This window comes from Sceloporus occidentalis, unplaced genomic scaffold, assembly GCF_023333645.1.
Source record: "Sceloporus occidentalis isolate IW3139 unplaced genomic scaffold, rSceOcc1.0.p SCAF_80, whole genome shotgun sequence".
NCBI lineage: Eukaryota > Metazoa > Chordata > Lepidosauria > Squamata > Phrynosomatidae > Sceloporus > Sceloporus occidentalis.
The window spans coordinates 2605546-2622910 of record NW_028317060.1 but is presented as its reverse complement, the minus strand read 5'-3'; the positions used below and the strand labels follow the sequence as shown (position 1 = coordinate 2622910).

The 17365-nt window shown below is 38.4% G+C and overlaps 1 protein-coding gene across 9 annotated transcripts in view; it reads right to left on the bottom strand.

Annotated features, from left to right (window-relative positions):
* Positions 1-17365, bottom strand: part of LOC149285340 (nuclear factor 1 B-type-like) — a 209334-nt gene that overhangs the window by 9901 nt on the left and 182068 nt on the right. For 2 of the 9 annotated variants that reach the window (XM_089495455.1, XM_089495458.1), the window contains exons 9-10: positions 10930-11072; positions 8715-8820 (exon numbers count right to left, since the gene is read on the bottom strand). The exons of 3 other annotated variants lie outside the window; for them this stretch is intronic. In XM_089495455.1, coding sequence (XP_089351581.1) covers positions 8715-8820; positions 10930-11072 — 249 coding nt within the window. Of the gene's footprint in view, positions 1-8714; positions 8821-10521; positions 10523-10907; positions 11073-17365 lie in introns of all 9 variants that reach the window. 4 more of the 9 variants (XM_089495457.1, XM_089495460.1, XM_089495456.1 and 1 more) reach the window with 3 other exon arrangements.

The following is a 17365-nucleotide window of genomic DNA, read 5'->3' as shown; positions in this document are numbered from 1 at the left end:
AAAATGACCCCCCACGCGAACTGGCTGTTGCTGGGTTTCCCGCTGTTGGCCAGTTCCTCCTTCCTCTAAGCCACGATATCTACAGATATATCAGATATCTCAGATATCTACAGATATCTCAGCCCATATCCTTGTAAAGCAGTTTATATGGTATATGGGCCAACTCGATTTGGGACAGCTTGCCTTTGCACCAAAACCTTTTATGTTGTATACATGGGGCCAGCAACGATGAGAACGCTGCAAAATGAGGTAAAACCAGGCCTGTCGTCTCACGAAAAAAAGAAAATCCAGTGGAATTGATACTTGTGTTTGATCATTTTTAATAAGTAGCAAAACTAGTTTCTTTCCCGGCTACTGAGAGCTTTTATGATTCAACACATTAATTACAAAATGCCTATATGTTGTATCAACAAGTTCAAAATATATAAGTAGAAAAAAAACCAACCAAAAAAAGGCAAGTTAGAAAAATTTACCAATATACGATGTAAGTAACCAACCGCAAACAGGACGTCAGTGCAAACGTTCTAAACACCCTCACATGAAACATAATATTAACCGTGTTGAGCTGCTAAAAAAATGTTTTTTTTCTACCCTATTTTCTGAATTCCCTTTATTTTTAGATCGCTGGTATGATTTCAACCAATTGAGTTATATGTATGCCAGAGCCTAAATAAACAAATGGAAATAATTCAATGAAATGGATTAAGTAGGAGAATGAGAAAATGCGGGAATGCTTACACAGTACGTTACAGATTGCTTACTGCTCTTACTGAGAGGAAGTGGAAAATCAAAGCTGATATTTGCGATTTCCCAAGCTGTGTTTATTTGATCGGTGTCCCCTCGGACTACACAAAGGCTTTTTTGGAATGCCCTGTGCTATTTAATAATTTGTAGCCACAGGGTTAAGCCTCATTTACTTTTTGTCACAACAAAATTCACTTATTGGCGAGGAGACAAACTCTGCTTGTCTGGAGTGAAATGTTCTCAGTGCTAGGGGGACCTCGAGTACATATCAGACATGAGTGCGTCACTTTACTCAAGGCCCCCACTGAAAACAGCCAAACAACTAGAGTAACAGATGACATGTTCCTGGCACTGATACCTTCCCCTGGTGTCTGCGGCTTAGGAGAACTTTAGGCGGACTCTTTGCATTTATGCTTTTTTAACTAATTCCCTATATATATTTTTTTTATACACAGTTCTTGTGTGTTCCGTTACAATTCTATATTTTCATTCACATGCTTCTTTAGTTTACACCCAGGAGTAAAATTTCTGATACTTTGCTAGTTAACCATTGAAACGATTTCTCAATGTACGATCAACTGCTGATCCTATAAAAATGCAGAAAGGCAAGCTGGTGTGTTTGATGGGAAACCAATCTTTCTAAATGCCTGAAAATGTTATTTCTGGAAAATCTTTTTACTTATCTTTAATCCACGCAAGGACAGAAAAAAGTGTCCTGTTTCTCATTCATGCAATGATGGTGGAGGGTATTGGAGCATTTTAGCCCCATACGTGGTGATAGATTTGACCTGGTTTAATAAAAACAAGCGATTGTGATTTGTATTTTTATAACACTGCTTGCAGAAAGGCCAGGGCTAATCTCACTCAAAGTGAACCATTTGCATAATGGCATTGTTTGGATGGAGGCTTCCTTTAAATGTGTTTCCTTTCCATCATACATATGTGAAAGGTGACCTCTTATCCATTTTCATAGCTCTATGGCAGTCACATGGTCTGCTTTTACGTCAAACTGTCATTTATGATAAGAGACACAATAAGTGCTTCCCGAGTGTTGATAGGCCTCTTCCTGGCTCAGTGTGTAAGTACTGAGAGTCCGTTTGGGTTTTTTTCTCTCGGCCTCGTGTGCTAGCGCTTCCCTCTTAACCAGATTGAGAATGTTTTCCAGCGACTGATCTAGTTTACATTTGTCATGACAAAACAGTGCAGTGGACGGGGGAAATTGTCCGTTGAGGATGCACCTGGAGAAAGCGATTTCTGAGGTCTCAGTTTTACTCAGTAAGGTTGGAGGCATTAATGTTATTTGTGACAATGGCTTACAAAGAAAGCAGCTCATCCAGTCTGTAGATGCACTTTACCTACGCCTCACTTACAGCTATATGTACAGAAAACAAACACTGCGAGAGAGCCTCTCAAGAAACTTATTCGATTAATAGCATATACAATTCAGTCCAAGTTCAGATGGAAGCCTGCGTATTCAACAGGAGCATCCAGAAGGCTAGAACTGCTTCTAATGTTAAATTAGTCAACGTTTTTATAAAATCAGGCCGTTCATACATCTGAAAATTAAGGAAATCACTACCAGCCCTTCGAGCAATTCTGATACAAAGTGGTAAAAGTGGTGCCCGCTACCACAGAGATCTCTAGTGGTCATTACTACTCTATTTAGGCACGAGAAACTGTCAATCATAACCTGCACCAGAATATTCTTCTATTTGAAGATCTTAAGCCCACCAATTTTTACAAACAAATCTCCAAAAGCCTGCGTAATACATTTTATATACACATTATTATTAAATCTCTTTGTGAATCGCTTAATCTTTGCAATAGATGAACCTACTGATTTACACTAGCTCGAACCAAATCTTATTTGGCCGTTTCCTGCTATACATAGCAAATTTAGGAATGCATGAAATCCATTGGTGCGTTTTGATGCCAGATAAAGCCGGCATTTCATTAGCATTCAATTAAGAATTTCCATTTTGAAATCTGCCTTTTCCCCCAATTTGCTGTACCAGGCAGTGTACCTGAGAGAGTGCTATCATGCACAGACATTTTGTTGAGACAGCGGCGGGGAAAAATAATGACCCTGCAAGTTGGCTTCTTTATGCACTATGTATGATCTAACAGAGATATTCTGCTGCAGCTGGCACCGTTCACTGAATATATCTTTTGAAAGAAGTAGAGGAATAACTAAGCAAGGCTGAGTTAGGTGACTGCCTCGGGCAAAGAGCTCCCGATCTCCCATTTGGAGATGGCTACAGACTTTGAATAAGCCTTTGGTGTGTCTAATAGTTGGATGGATAGATAATTTTATGTTGGAGGGGTTAAAACTTGACCAGGACCTAAAGCATGTATTCGTGTATGCCAGTGTTGTCCAATAGTTAAAGGTCATTTATAAAAGAGTTCAGCATTAACCGATTAACTCCAAGGAAGGATGCCCCCTGCAGCAGATATAGCGTGAAACCAAGTTTCTGAGTTAGGTTGCCGCTGGATGATGGGCGAGCTTTTCCTGACTGTTACTTACATTCTTTGGCTTTAGGGTAGCTGAACAATCCCGTGTACTGTAGGGGAATTGTTCTTCCATTATATCGTAATTACTAAACTACCATTACTGATTTAGATAAGCAGAGCAAGCAGATGTAACAGGATTCCCCAGATCAGGAGAAAAAATAAAGCAGGATTGTTCTAACAGGATGGAAAGAAATAATGGAAATTGAATGCATTTGAAAAGAATGAGCAATTACACTAATATAATTATAAATGTACAAATCCTTTATAATTGCGTGTTTGTATGCACATGCGTATGAAATACCTCCATAACTGTGAAGAACAACGCACAATATCATCAGCTACAAACAAAGCTGATGTTTAGGAAAAAATACTGGTACTTGAGAACTGGGCACAGGAGAAGAGCAATGCTTAACCATGTCTCACCTGCCTAACGAAGAAAGGGTCGCTATCTATCTTTAAATGTAAGTATAGAGCCACCTCTAAGATAATTAACCATGGCAAGGGAACTCATCCAGTAGTAACAGCAGATGCTGGTAGACTTAAGAGGCTGATCATTTTGGCACACATGTTTATGGAGTGCCATAGGTTCCACAGGTGCCATTATGCTACAGGAAAATTAAAGCCAGTTTCTGATAAGAAATATTATTTTTTTCGCCATAAGTCTCAATGATCCATTGGCGCCAAAGCTGCAGTGGATGTCACAACTAGCAATTTGTGAATAAAAGTGCTTCCAGATCAAATTTACACTCAGTAACCAGAATAAGGGCCAATTAACTTCTACTTGTGAGATCAATGCAACAACGTGAACAGTAAAAACGCCTGCACTGCAGAAACCACACTTTTCTGGGGTTTTCTGCTAGCGGTAACAAGCAACTTAGTATCTGTTTTAATTTGACATTTGTATAATATATTGATGCAGCACTATATATTGTTTTCTTATTCGGAAAACGAAAGAAAGAGATGCATTTAGGAAAATGCATGCCAATACTACTCCATTCCCGTGGGTGTAAATCTTTTTTAATACCCACCTTCCTCCATCGCATACAAGGTTCACAATGTACCTGTGACAGTATTTATACGAGAGAGGTCAGTTTGTAGTAAAAGGGGTTGTGGGATATCTAAAAGGCTTAGCCACTGTTAAAATCATCCACTGCTTAATTTAGAATTTCTCTAAGCTAATATAAAATGATTGATTGTCTGTATTTCATGTACCACTTGGTTCTCCGTTTCATTCATCATGGGAAGGCTTTAACAAAAAAAGCATTTAGAAGCTGCCACCGGCAGAGTGGAATCTTTTAAATCTTTTAAAAAGTAGACTGAGGACACAGTAAATCAATCTCACTTTAGTCATGTCACACAGGGGAAGCTTTACATTAAGAAAGCAATTAAAGGATTTTTACCCGCTATCTCTTCCTACGATACTGACATTACACATGACAAGCCAGACATTATAACAGCCACTTCTCTAAACGTCTAAAATATCTAGAAATGTATTAAGTACAGTAACCACTACATATAATTAATAGAAAAATGGTATTGAGTGGCAATGTTCATAGAGACATAGAATTTGAAAGCAAATGAGGACCATTCGGCCCATATAGTCTGCCCATTTTCCCTTAAGTAAGGACTTAAACCTTAATCGGTCCTTGGTCTTGTCTTAAATTTGGGATAGCTTTATGCCTATCCCAGTATTAGTCTCTACTACGTCTGTTGTATTATGTTGGTTATTTGCATATAAAAGGTATGTTTTTCCAAATGTGTACTTCAGCATACCTACCAACTGTCCTTGATTTTTGATAGGACTGTTCGGAATGAGCAGGGCACAGGAGAGAATAGCAAATGAATGTGCATGCTTCCAACTGCACTATTGGCGAGCAGAGCTGCTGACTTGAGGTATGCCTGATCATTGTTCATGAACACACCATGGTTAGCCGTGGCCAAAAGTTCATCATCTAACTCTCTGTACTGTATCTACAGATCCTCCCTGACATTACAAGGATCTAGAGAAGCCATTTTTTAACTATCCGGTATTTGTCTGAAGTGTAATTTTGTCTTCTCACATCTCCCCCTTTGCTGAATGCTGACAAAGGCATGGTAAGTAAATGAGACATGTTCATATGCGACGGTATGTATAAGAAACCAAAACATACCTGCTCTCCAAGGAGTACTAGGAGTTAACAATACTGAGCCAACAAGTACAAAATGTTCAGTGGGGCAACAAGACAGGATGAGCCGGCTAACACCAAACAAATACATTATTTGCCTGTAAGAGGACCTTAGTCATCCCAAACAAACGAAGCTTTTTTACATTTTCTGTCCTGTAATAGGCAAGCACCTCCTGTAGGTAATAGTTCTTGCCAAATATAGAATGCTTACAATCTAAGAACAGAATATAGCCTCTGCCGGTAAGAGAAAGTGGCTTTAGGTGGCAAAAACCGAGTTGCTACCCAAGATAAGGACAGATCGGGGCTACACATGTGTTTTAAAAAACAGGGAATAAGAGAATGTAATGAGAGTGGGAGAGAGGAAATGGGAGGGAGGTAAACTTTGACTCAAACCTGAGAATTTGTTTAAAGCAGTTTAGTTGAGGATAATAAACTGAGATCCAACTTACAATTGAATTTGTATTATTTTTATAAATGGGATTTCATATCCTGTTCAATGTACAGAACTCGGCTTTCAAGTGAAGGGAGCGGCGTGTATAAACATTCCCATTAAAATACAAATACATTTCAGGGATAGGTCCTAAATTGATACCCTCCTAGGATTTGAAGTATGCTGCTGGATATGAAGGCAGCCTGGCCTCTGAATTTCCATCTATCTCACGGATCTGGGCTTCCCCTGGGAATTATGTCGAAAAAATAAAGCCTCATCTTGTGCGCTATTTCCTTCTTTTCCAATAATTGGAAATAAATTATTTTAGAGTAAGTATTAGACTAATAATTAGCCTAAAAAAATGCCATGTCGGCCTGAATATAGGTGTCCCGCAATTATAGACAGATGTGTATTTGTTTAGATGTGGTTATGGGGAAAAATCATATTGACCTGGAAGTTCTAGGTATAATTCACTCATTAGTTTTATGATCTCAAAACTTCAAATTGTGAGGCATACGCACAGGACAATATGGCACGCTAATGGTGCTAATACCTTACCTTGGTGTTTAAGTCATGTAGACATTAGAGCAGTTAACGCTCGAGAAACTGTGTAACTGTAACTCACAAGAGGCTCAGCCAGTATCTTAAAAGCAAAGGTCTTTGCCTGTGAACGCCGTATTTGCAGTTCAACCATGGCTGGAGCGCTGCCTGTTTAGAACCTCTTTGTTAAAGAGTTGAATTACATTGGTTTCCCACTTCTAAGACTATTCCGTGTCATATAAAAAGGCATATTAAATAACTGGTCTGTCTAGCAGCTGATCACCTGCTTTAAAATCCACTTCCACAAAAAAAAAAAAATCACCTTAGTAATCATGACACACTTCATTGTGAAGATTTTGTAGAAAAAATTGGAAGACCGTTGGCCAACGCATTTTAGCACATCCCCGAAGAAATGTATGTGTAATCTCGCAAACACAATCACACAAGGTCATATAAGATAGATCACACAGGCAAGGGAGATAAACGATAACATCTCCTGGAGTTTGAAAGACACACTTCTGGTCTCCATATGTACTGATAAATCTTACCATCTTCTGCAAGGAATCTTTTTAATACTTTCCAAGTCTTTTATTAATCCCAGCCCTATTGTGTATATTTCTGCAATAAGGTAACTCAACGTTCCAGCTGCTGTGGAGTCCCTGTGGCAAGGCTGGTTTTCTAATCACTGGTGGTATTACATTTGCTTCCTAATATACCCAGTGGGTTTGTTAAAGATGCTGTTCCACCTACTCGTAGTGGCATTACAATGACTAAATCCTTCCTAGAAATACTACTTTGATCCTCTTTTTATTTTTAAATAAAACTTTGCCTCATTCATATTTTTGTGCCAGGAATTGTGACACAAAAGCAGACACTGTTTGACAGATCTGTTAACATTTATTTGCATTAAATACTAGAGAGTGCAATTAATGTTTTGTCTAAGTGGGACAGCATCTTTAACACAGCTTTAACAGTTATACTTTAGAAGAATTATCGTGCTATTTTGTTGTTGCTTTGGATAAGAAGACCCAAAAGGACTTTATTTTCAGGAAGCCCAGACACCCCTCCATAGATTTTAATATATGGTCAAACTGTTTAAAAAGTGTAATTTAAACCCACCCTCTACTCAAAAACATTCTTCATCCCAGAAGATTGAGACTGTTCTAGGTATCTCTGGTTTCTAAAAAAAAAGTGGTGCACTTAAAGCCAAAATGTATTAGATTTTCCCTTTTCTCATTAATTTGTTGGGTCCTAGTGATTAAACATAGAATCTGTACGAAGTCCATGTTTTGAAAGGTGTTATTATACACAAAGTGTGATTAGAGATGCGGAACTACAGATGGTGACTTTGACTGAAATAGAGAAAGTGGCATGTGATTTCACTGGGTAAAAACTGGGCACAAAGACGGAAAGCAATAACGCTCGCAATAATAATCCACTTTTCAAGAAATTTGGCTTTAACTTCTCTTCTGGACCTCAGCTGCAGCGCAACATCTGGAAAATTAACTTGACATTAACGCTAGTATAAACAATGGTCCCAAATACCGGTTATATGTCGGAGATTCTTCGTTTTACTTTTTCCCTGCCTGGAATTAGAATTTCTATTTACGCCGAAATTCTCATAACGAGCATTGTTTGTTTTTTTTCTTCTTCATTTTTTCAAGCCTTTCTACCTATAGAGCTTCTAGTGTCCTGTTTTACAACGCAACTCATGACGGTAGCTTATTTACACTTGAAACGTACAATAGCTATTTTTCTTTCTAGTTCTCCTAATAATGCCAGGCATTTTAAGAGGAAGGTCCTCTCTGCTTTGCACGGGGGGGTCCCGTCCTCAGAGGATATCACTCACAAAGCATGAGAGGCCTAGAAGACTACTTGTTAGAAAAAGTTATTTTATGCCAAACTAAAAAAAAAAAGCTAGTTTTACACTTATGGCCATTTCCCCTTCTTTTAGCAAAGAAAGGCATAAATAATATATATTAACAAGGGTTGCAATGAAGTATTTACAATAGTATTTCTGCAAAGAGAAGAAAGCACATTATTGTATTACATGGAAGAGGAACGATCGCTGCGTGCCCTAATTATTCCCTGGATCCGGTTTCTGTGGCAGCAGTCGGGTACAATTCGGCTAATGTTAGGTCACTTAAGGAAAACTTTCTTTGTGACGCCCACAATCTCAAATTAAATGTGTTGTGATTTGGCGTGCCTGGTCATGATCAGAAAACAGCGGGATTTTGTTTTTAATCCGAGCTATGAGTGGCAGCATGCAGGCTTATGACACTACCCCCAAGCATCTCATTACACCTGATGTGAAAGCAGCCCACCTGTTGCTGGTGTAAGAAGGCTGGATCCCTTGGGCTTAGCCCCACATATCGGTTGGCTTGCGATGTACCGGAGGCTGTGTAGGCTGTGGAAAAAGGAGAGACAAGCCAATGAGAATAACAATACGATTTGGCATTAATACGGGTTAATGAATTCTAAAGTCTTATTGTGCACACAAGTATACGCCATGTCTCAGGCTGCAACAAGGCTTTAAAGGTACAGTTCCACAGTATGTCTGAATAATAGATCTGTCATTTTATTCTTCACTCCAAAAGCTTAATCACACTTTTTAAGAATTTTTTTTTTTTTTTTTGTTTAGTTTACATGGCAATATCCTATGTGTGTCTGCTTGTGTGTCATGTGACAATTAAGTGCTCCCAGCACAAAATATTTCCGTCAAGGTTCAAAAGTATTAGGAATAGTGTTTAAATGCTGCATTAGTTACTCTTTCTTGTTATCCGTAGATCATCAATAAAACAACAGAAGGGGCATCAAGCCTAGGCCACTTTAACAATTCACTTGGGATGTCAGGATCTTAAATGATAATAAATTGAATAAGTCAATTTTCCGCATGAAAAAAATCAACATATCCACTGCAGTGAAGGGACTTCTAGTTATTATATTGGGTGGGATCTCCTATCACCGTTACTGTACGTGGCTTCTCTAGTGTGTGTGTGCACTGTTTAAGAGTCAAACAGTGTCTACATTATATTAAAACAAACACAGGTGGTCAATACGCACATTCCTTGTGAAATATTTCCACACTGGTTAAACAAATATAGATTAAGCGGAAAACGTTACATCAGGAGATAAGGTGAGGCAAGAGACACAATGCATAGCATTGATTGCGATTTCTGGGCAGTGCATTAATCATAAAGGAGCCTGTCAATAAAGTATACACAATTATTTCATAATTACATCTATATTAGCCATTGTAGACATCAAATTAGTAAATCATCCAAAAAAGTCATTTCAATTGCCAACGGGGCTGTAACCATTTTAAGATTATTAAGAATACTAATTCTGATTCCTCTTTGCTTCTATTGTTAATGCAGATGAAAGATCCAAGTCCAAACAGCTTTTAACCTCTAGTCGGGGCTACCATGCCTGCTTAAGACTCTTTAATGCCTTGTTTAAGAACTACCGGTTCAAGCACATACTGACCCTTTAAACTATGTATGAAAAAGCATCGTAGGGGCAATTATCTTGACAGGCACTATGCCGTTTTAACTTTCCAAAACATACCGACGCGGATAGGGGCAGCAAAAACAGTTGCAGAAATACCATAGTTACGGCTTTTGTGGTATGCATGTTTCTTCCTTGGTTGGAGTGGTAAATTTGGTGGGCTATAGTGACCCACTCTAATATCACGATCCACTACAAGGAGTAGAAGTATCCAGAACATATTCTAATATTTAGAGAAGGGAACTGTAGGGCTTTCTAATATTTCTTTTTTCCCTTGACCACTAGAACATTTGAGTAAAAAAATGCCAAAATGTGTGTAAATGTCCAGCATTTTTTTGTGTGGATTATTGATTTACGGAAAATGTTAATTTACTAAAGGAAACATTATCAGCATTGCTATGTTATATCACTTCAAAGTCGCCAGTGGACGCAAATGATCTATGAAAATGCGGTCACTGTTTATTCAGCAGTCTTCATGCAATTATAGGGACTGATTAAGGAAGTAATGTTACAGGGATCATATTAAATCCATGTAATCAGGCATTTGTCATAGTTGCCATTTAGCATGTCTTTCGGCAGGTTTATATCCTCAAGCAAACTTCAATTAGAGGAGATTAACTAAACTCTTGGCGCTCATGTTAACCCCTTAGCGCATTTAGGCAGCAGGCAGTTTCCTGCAGGCATGCATGGATCTGCAGTGTTAGATAAATGCACCTGCTATATGAGTGTGTTATCACATTTCCCTATGCTTCTTCCTGATACTTGGGTTTGTTTTGTTAAGAATAATATGAGGGAACCGTATGGATATCCCCGTACAGTCTGTTCCACAGGTCGACCATGTTGGGTTTCTACTCCAAGATGGAGAGATACCTGTGGATATAGCCAATCCCCATGGCAAAGGAGGAAGACATTGTGTTTTGTTAGTAGTTAAAAGTTGTTCTTTATGATCATGGTAGGGGCTGCTTGCTTTGAGGTCAGTTAGTTTTCCACAGTCTTAACGAGTTTTCCACAACCAGACCAGGAAAAGGCATCTCACCTTCAGTGGATGTAGTGATGGGCTTAGTGTCTGTCATGGTTAGTGTCACAGGCCTCACCGCGCCATGATGTGGTGATGGGGCCAACACCGGAGTGAAATGGCCAGGCACCTTTCCCACAACTTGTCCGCTGCTGTTGGGCTGTAAGAGACGGGATAGGGAAAAAGAGAAAGTAAGAAAATGAAAACTAGTTTTAAAAGTGAAGTTCTGCAAACAGAATAAGGTGCAAGGTTAATGTCAAATGGAAAAATGCATATGTCTAGCACATCAGACATTTGACTCACATTAATATATGTTAGCTGGTCAAATATACAACATTACAATCTTAGCGCTTTTACTGGTTCTGTATCGTTAAAGAAACAATAATAATCCCAAATTTTAATTTCCATCAAGAAAATCTGTCGTTAATAGGTACTTTGAAGATTTAGGGCGCTTTATTTCTTTTCTTTTATTTATGTCATTTGAAAGTAATGAACTCTTGGTTGCCAGGGGGGTCTCTAAGAAGTAGAGCTAAATATATGAAGCAGGTATATATATATATATATATATAGAAAATAAACCATATTATTATCGAATAATTATAATCGAAAATAAAATGTTTTTTCATGATGCAGTGTTCACACCATTAAAGTAAAAGTGTAAAATGGTTATAAAATGCACCATATAATAGCAAGATATATATATATATATATATACTTAATACTACAATGCTTCAACAACTGCTCATGAACGGTGTTTCATATTCAAAATGACTCCAAAAAGTGTTGGTTTTGCTTACTACGCAAGCACAGCAGCCTGCGCGCCGCTGTACAATGGTAGATCCTATTTCTGATAACAATAGATAACACTACCTTTGAAACCATTCCTTAGTGTGATCAACAGCCTAATCTGAACCGTGCCTGTAACCTGTGTCATGTGGAAAACAACTGAACAACTTAACCCTTTGAGTACTTCCCACGGCGTGGGGCCCATTGTTTTCGCCAGCCCTTTGGCTTAGGGGAGAGTTAAAAAAGGGCAGAAATAGTCAGGAATGCGTATCCATACATGCTGCTTGGCCAGACTAGTAGCAGTCGCTAATGTGTCTATTGAAACTGTCACATAACACATAAGAGAAAACAATGGCAAAGACTGTCTAACGAGCTACATAGAAATTCATCACAATGAAGTCATTCAAAATAGAAAAAACCAAAAACAACAAAACAAGTTTTTCGAAGAAATGTTAGAGAAAGGGAGAAGGGAGAAGTGTAGCTTTAACAATGTTTTCTTTATCCCAATGCACAATGTTTATTGAGGGGTACTTTTTTTCTATCCACTTCTAGCTCTGAAGAGCTCTTAAGCATTGGTTCAGTGGGTATTTTGTTTGTCTTTTGCTTTTTTTAAATAACCTTAATGGCTAGTGTAAATTAGAGCATTTACAAATAATAGCTCAATTTACCAGCTTTTTTAAGGTTATTTTGCTCGGGTAACTAACGTGTTGGGAATGGCCCGCCTTAAATGAAACAGAATGGCTCGAACGGGCATCTTCATGTTTATTTTTCTGCAAAACCTCATATATATATATATATATATATATATATATATATATATATGTTCTGGTTTGTTTTTTTTTACTATATGGGTGGAATGGGTTTTGTGTTGCTTGCATACAGTTATATTACTTATATATAAATTGTTCTTGAAGTAATAATCTCAGAGGGATGTATCTCCATAATGGAAAATTCCCTTTACAGTGTACAGGATGTACCCAACATAGATTGTACCTGTAACGAATGAAAAGAAGAAAAAAAAGATTGCGGCAAAAGTGCTGACACGGCACAGAAGAAAACAGAACACAGATGGAACTGCTGACTTTTTGTTTAACTTCACTCTGCGTAAATATATAATGTGATAGTAAATATTATTACTTCTATTCCCATATTATTTGGTTTAGGATTTTTCAATAAAACACCAAGTCGAAAAGAAAACAAATACATTTTTTACTTGGACCAGGGACCATTTTCTTTCAAACGGAAAAATGTTTATACATTTCGCTTTGTGCTGTGTTTGAGGAAATATAAAGGGCTCTGGAAATATATTTTTACAAGTGTGGCGAATGAGCCGGGGAATACAATAACAAGACATGCCGATTCTTTGACGGATATTGACGTATCATACTCCCCGGCCAGGAACGGCCTTCACGTGTGAATGCTAGGTCAAGCTTTTTTTTTTTTTCCAGGGCTCCCTCTTGATTGGTTTTGTCCAGGACTCAGGTGCTAATCTGAAGGAAGAAGCCTTCCAACAAAGGCATCTGGCAACTTGGCAAGCTCGGGAGCCAGTTGTGATCGTAGCTCAGGGGCTGCCTTGGGGTACGCCATTTGTCTTGGATGCTAATCAAGTCTGTAATCATCTTTTTGGCCATGACGACCCTTCGCCTTTTTTTCCCTTTCTTTTTTTGGGTTAACCTCCCCTGTGTCAGATGAAGTTGTGAGCACATTAGACATTAATGATAGGTTATGGGGTCACCATGTTGCCCAGTGCGTGAAAGACAATAATAATTATGAAAATCAGTTTTATTTAGGGGGAAAAACATGGATTTCAAGAAAACATTAAGCATTTTCTTCTGTTTTCTAGCTTGTTTCTTAAATCCTCCCAACCTAGGTTTGTGATATGCAAGCCTAATAACTAGAGAGAATTTGAAGCACATGTTGCGTTCACTTGGTCTTTTGGAATAATTCAATTCCAAGAAACCAGAATCCCGTGTTGCCTATGCCAATAGTATAACTTTTCAAAGTAACAACGATGGGAGTGAGTATGTTAAGAGATAGCAAGCAAAAGAGCAAAGGGCAGTGATCACTTTCACCAAAAAGTCACACCAGGTAGATGACCCCAGAGCAACGTTTTCTGGATACATTTCTAATAGAAACAGTTGAAGAATTAACTTACACAGACTCTCAAACATTGAATCGTTTTATCTGGGAAATTTGATGAAAGATAAAAAGCGCACACAAAGTATACAATCACAGGATGCCCAATAAGTATACAAAACATAAGCTCGCAAAACCCAGGGAAAATGTCAGCAATTGGTAACTGAATTTGCCAACAAATATGTATGTCCCTTAGTGACGCCTATTCTAGATAGCCGTGCTGTTACAAAACGACAGCCAAGACTCAAATGTAGAAGAACACAAAGAAAAAGATCCCTAAATAATAATGTGCATATGAGTACATCACTTTATTTAATGCTTATGAAAACTGGTGTCCAAAAAAAATGAATGACTATTTGGTTATACCAAGGACTGATTACGATCCACATGGACTGAATGGTTCTGTCATCAGTTTGTAGCAGATTTATATTTTGTGACTTGATTTTTCCATCCCCAGGTTTCCTTCTGCGCATCCAGAATGAGCAGAGAGGTGCTGCTACCTTGTTAAAAATTAAAACTATCTGAAGAGAATTGACTGTTTTTGTTCCACGACTGAAACCCACACAAGCCCTAGCGCGCTAAACAAAACTCATTTTCTTCCCTACACGTTCGATTGAGTGGTATCGTTGTTTCACTATAATCAGTCCAGCGGTAATACAATTACGCTACAAAATTGCTGCGGGGACTGCAAGGCAGCTCACTGGCTTGTCCTAACAATCTAAATGAGTGCATTACTGAACGTGGCTGGGGAAGGACGGTTCATTCTAGGTAAACGCTGGCATGGTATCTGTAATTTCCATCTGCACAGCTGTAAATGTAAACCCTTTCCACATTGGAGAGTCAGGAGATATTTCAGAACAGGAAGGTTGCACATTCTGCACAGATGATATCATATCGCACACATTTAAGGCTCGGCTACCCTTGTAAGAAAAATAACGCATTTCCTGGAATATAAGACTCGCTTTTCATTTTGGAAATGCCTGTTGTTTATTTTAAATACAACCAAACGGCTGCCGAGTTTCTTTTCCTTACATGAATTTCTGCTCTTACAGGGCCAGTGTGTCTTTTTTTATGAAGTGAGTATTATATTTTGGAAGGCGCACACTTACTATCCGTCTATGTGCACAAACTAGGCATCAGCGTAACATTACATCTCATTCCATTCACGTGTGAAATTCTTCCTTCGGAATAAGTACACCATCTCTTCCCCTTTTTCAGGATGTGCCTGATTTGTACTGGTTCCAGTTAAAAAAAAAAACCAGGGTATTTGCTGGGCGACAAACCTAGTAATCGAGATTTGTCTTGCAAATTGGGAACTGCGGGTCATTATAAAGCTATGGAACTTTACTTGTTTTGATCATCACATTTGGGTACTCTTGCTAGATTTTAAGTGACAGCAAAGCCATCTTCAAACTTAAGGTGTACCAGGGCAAGATATCACTTGTAGGCCATACTACCTACTCAGTTAAAGATGAGCTAAAATGTGACTGCGTATCTTGAAGCCAATTAGTCCACATTGCACAGGATGTTTCAGAAGCCCCTGCGAGACCTTTTACAGCTGTTGACTCGCTTTGCAGCAGATGCTTTGCTTTCTGACCTTTTTGCAACACTATCTCTATATGCATTGACGTCACATTTTGTGCCATGCTGTGCCAACACATCTTGTATTCCTGCTGTTCTTGCCTCAATTCTGCAGATGCCCTGACTTCTGGAATGAATTGACCTGATACAGTGTGTCTAAACTTATAAATCCTGTATTTTGGTAAATGGGTTAGTCTGTGCAGCCGGTTCAGGCGCGTAGCACATACATTTTCATTTAACCCTGAAACCGAAATTCCACTGAACTGTAACACGAATAAAATATATTTAAAAAAAATAATAATTATGGGAAAAGTTATGGCTCATTTCCTTTATGCAGGCCACAGAGATGAGGCTGACTTCTACCTTATTAGCCTAGTTTTTGTAAATGCAGCATAATTACTGAGTCAACTGCCCTGAGCTCACTCACCTTACTTCTTCTCACTCCTCCCAATCAAGCTCCAAGGACCTAATGGCTGCCATCACAGGCTGGGGATAAAGTAGTGATCACAACTACTAATAGTGATCAAATTAGGTCAATATGGATGCCCCAGGACGCTGAGTACTTGGTAAAAACACAAGTACAATTTAATGAAACAGCTGACGCATTCCTAATTTTGAGGGAGAGGTCACACACACTTGAGTCACGGTATAATAGCTGTGATAGTTGGAGCCAGTAATACACTAAAAGTGAAAACGTCCAGTGTCCAAGTGGAGACTTTACTTTTAATACCCATGACTAAAGCAGAGCTGGCAGATGGGGTATTAACAAGAACTTCTATGTGACACTTTCCACTGGTAGATCTTTAGGGAGTTGATATTATTACTGTTACTATTATTATATATTAATGTTATTATTCAGGAGGCAAATATATTTTGCCAGAGGTATAACACACCCCCTGCGGTCCAGGGAGCCCTCAAGTCATAAGGTGCAGAAGTAGGCTCTTTCATACTGGTCCTTACTGAATGCCATCTGTAATTTCTAGTTGTCTATTTTTTTTCTTTTGAACATAATAGCTACTATTTTGAGCAAAATTGCATTTGTTTGCTCCACAATATAAGTGTCAGAAATTGAGCACTAATTTCACAAATCTAATAATATGTGTTAAGACACGGCCTGAGGCCCTTCAACAAAGCTTTCAAGGAGGTCACGTGATTTTGTTTTTCGTCACAGGATAGAGCTTTGTGATCACATCATGTCCTCCAATAATTCAGAGGTCATGAAAGAGAGGGACATCATGGTCTTGAAAGGAGTATCTGGGTTTCCAAAAAGGCACCCCTTCCCCAAATGGCATTCATAAGGGATACACAGGTGTGCAGAATGAGATGTTTCACACTTGTTGGCCTCAACAGAGTCACATCAATTTAGGGTGCAAGACAGATTTCCCTATATCTAGTAGTAGGATATTTGGAACGAGGCAAAGCAGAAATAATGAAGCTAATATTCTCAAGAATATGCACTTAAGTACAGGAAAATCAGCAAAGCTCTGTTAAAATACATGTAAGAAAATTCCAATATTTTCCGTAATTTTCTATAAATTGGCATTTTGTGATACTTTGGCGATGATATATAAATAAAGAAGGCTATATGTATTTTTTTTAACTCTCCCACAAGCCTAATTGTCTCCGCAAATTAGTTGAGAGCTGAGTTGAGAGCGTGGATGATTGTAAACTATGTGCACTGATTTCTATTCATAATGGTACAGAGAAAACATTAATGTTGAATTATCTCCCATTTCCTGTTATTTTTTAGTTCATTTGCATTAGCATATGCGTTCACAAAATAGGCCCAAAGGGCTCACAGTCTAACAGTATTTGTGTAGTTATGTTTTAACTTGTCTATAGTGTGTACACACAATGATGTGCCTGTGTGAGTTACAATGTCTCACTGTTTACTTCTTGGTAAACAAGGTATCGTAAGGTAACTGGGCATATAAAAAAGACAACAGATTA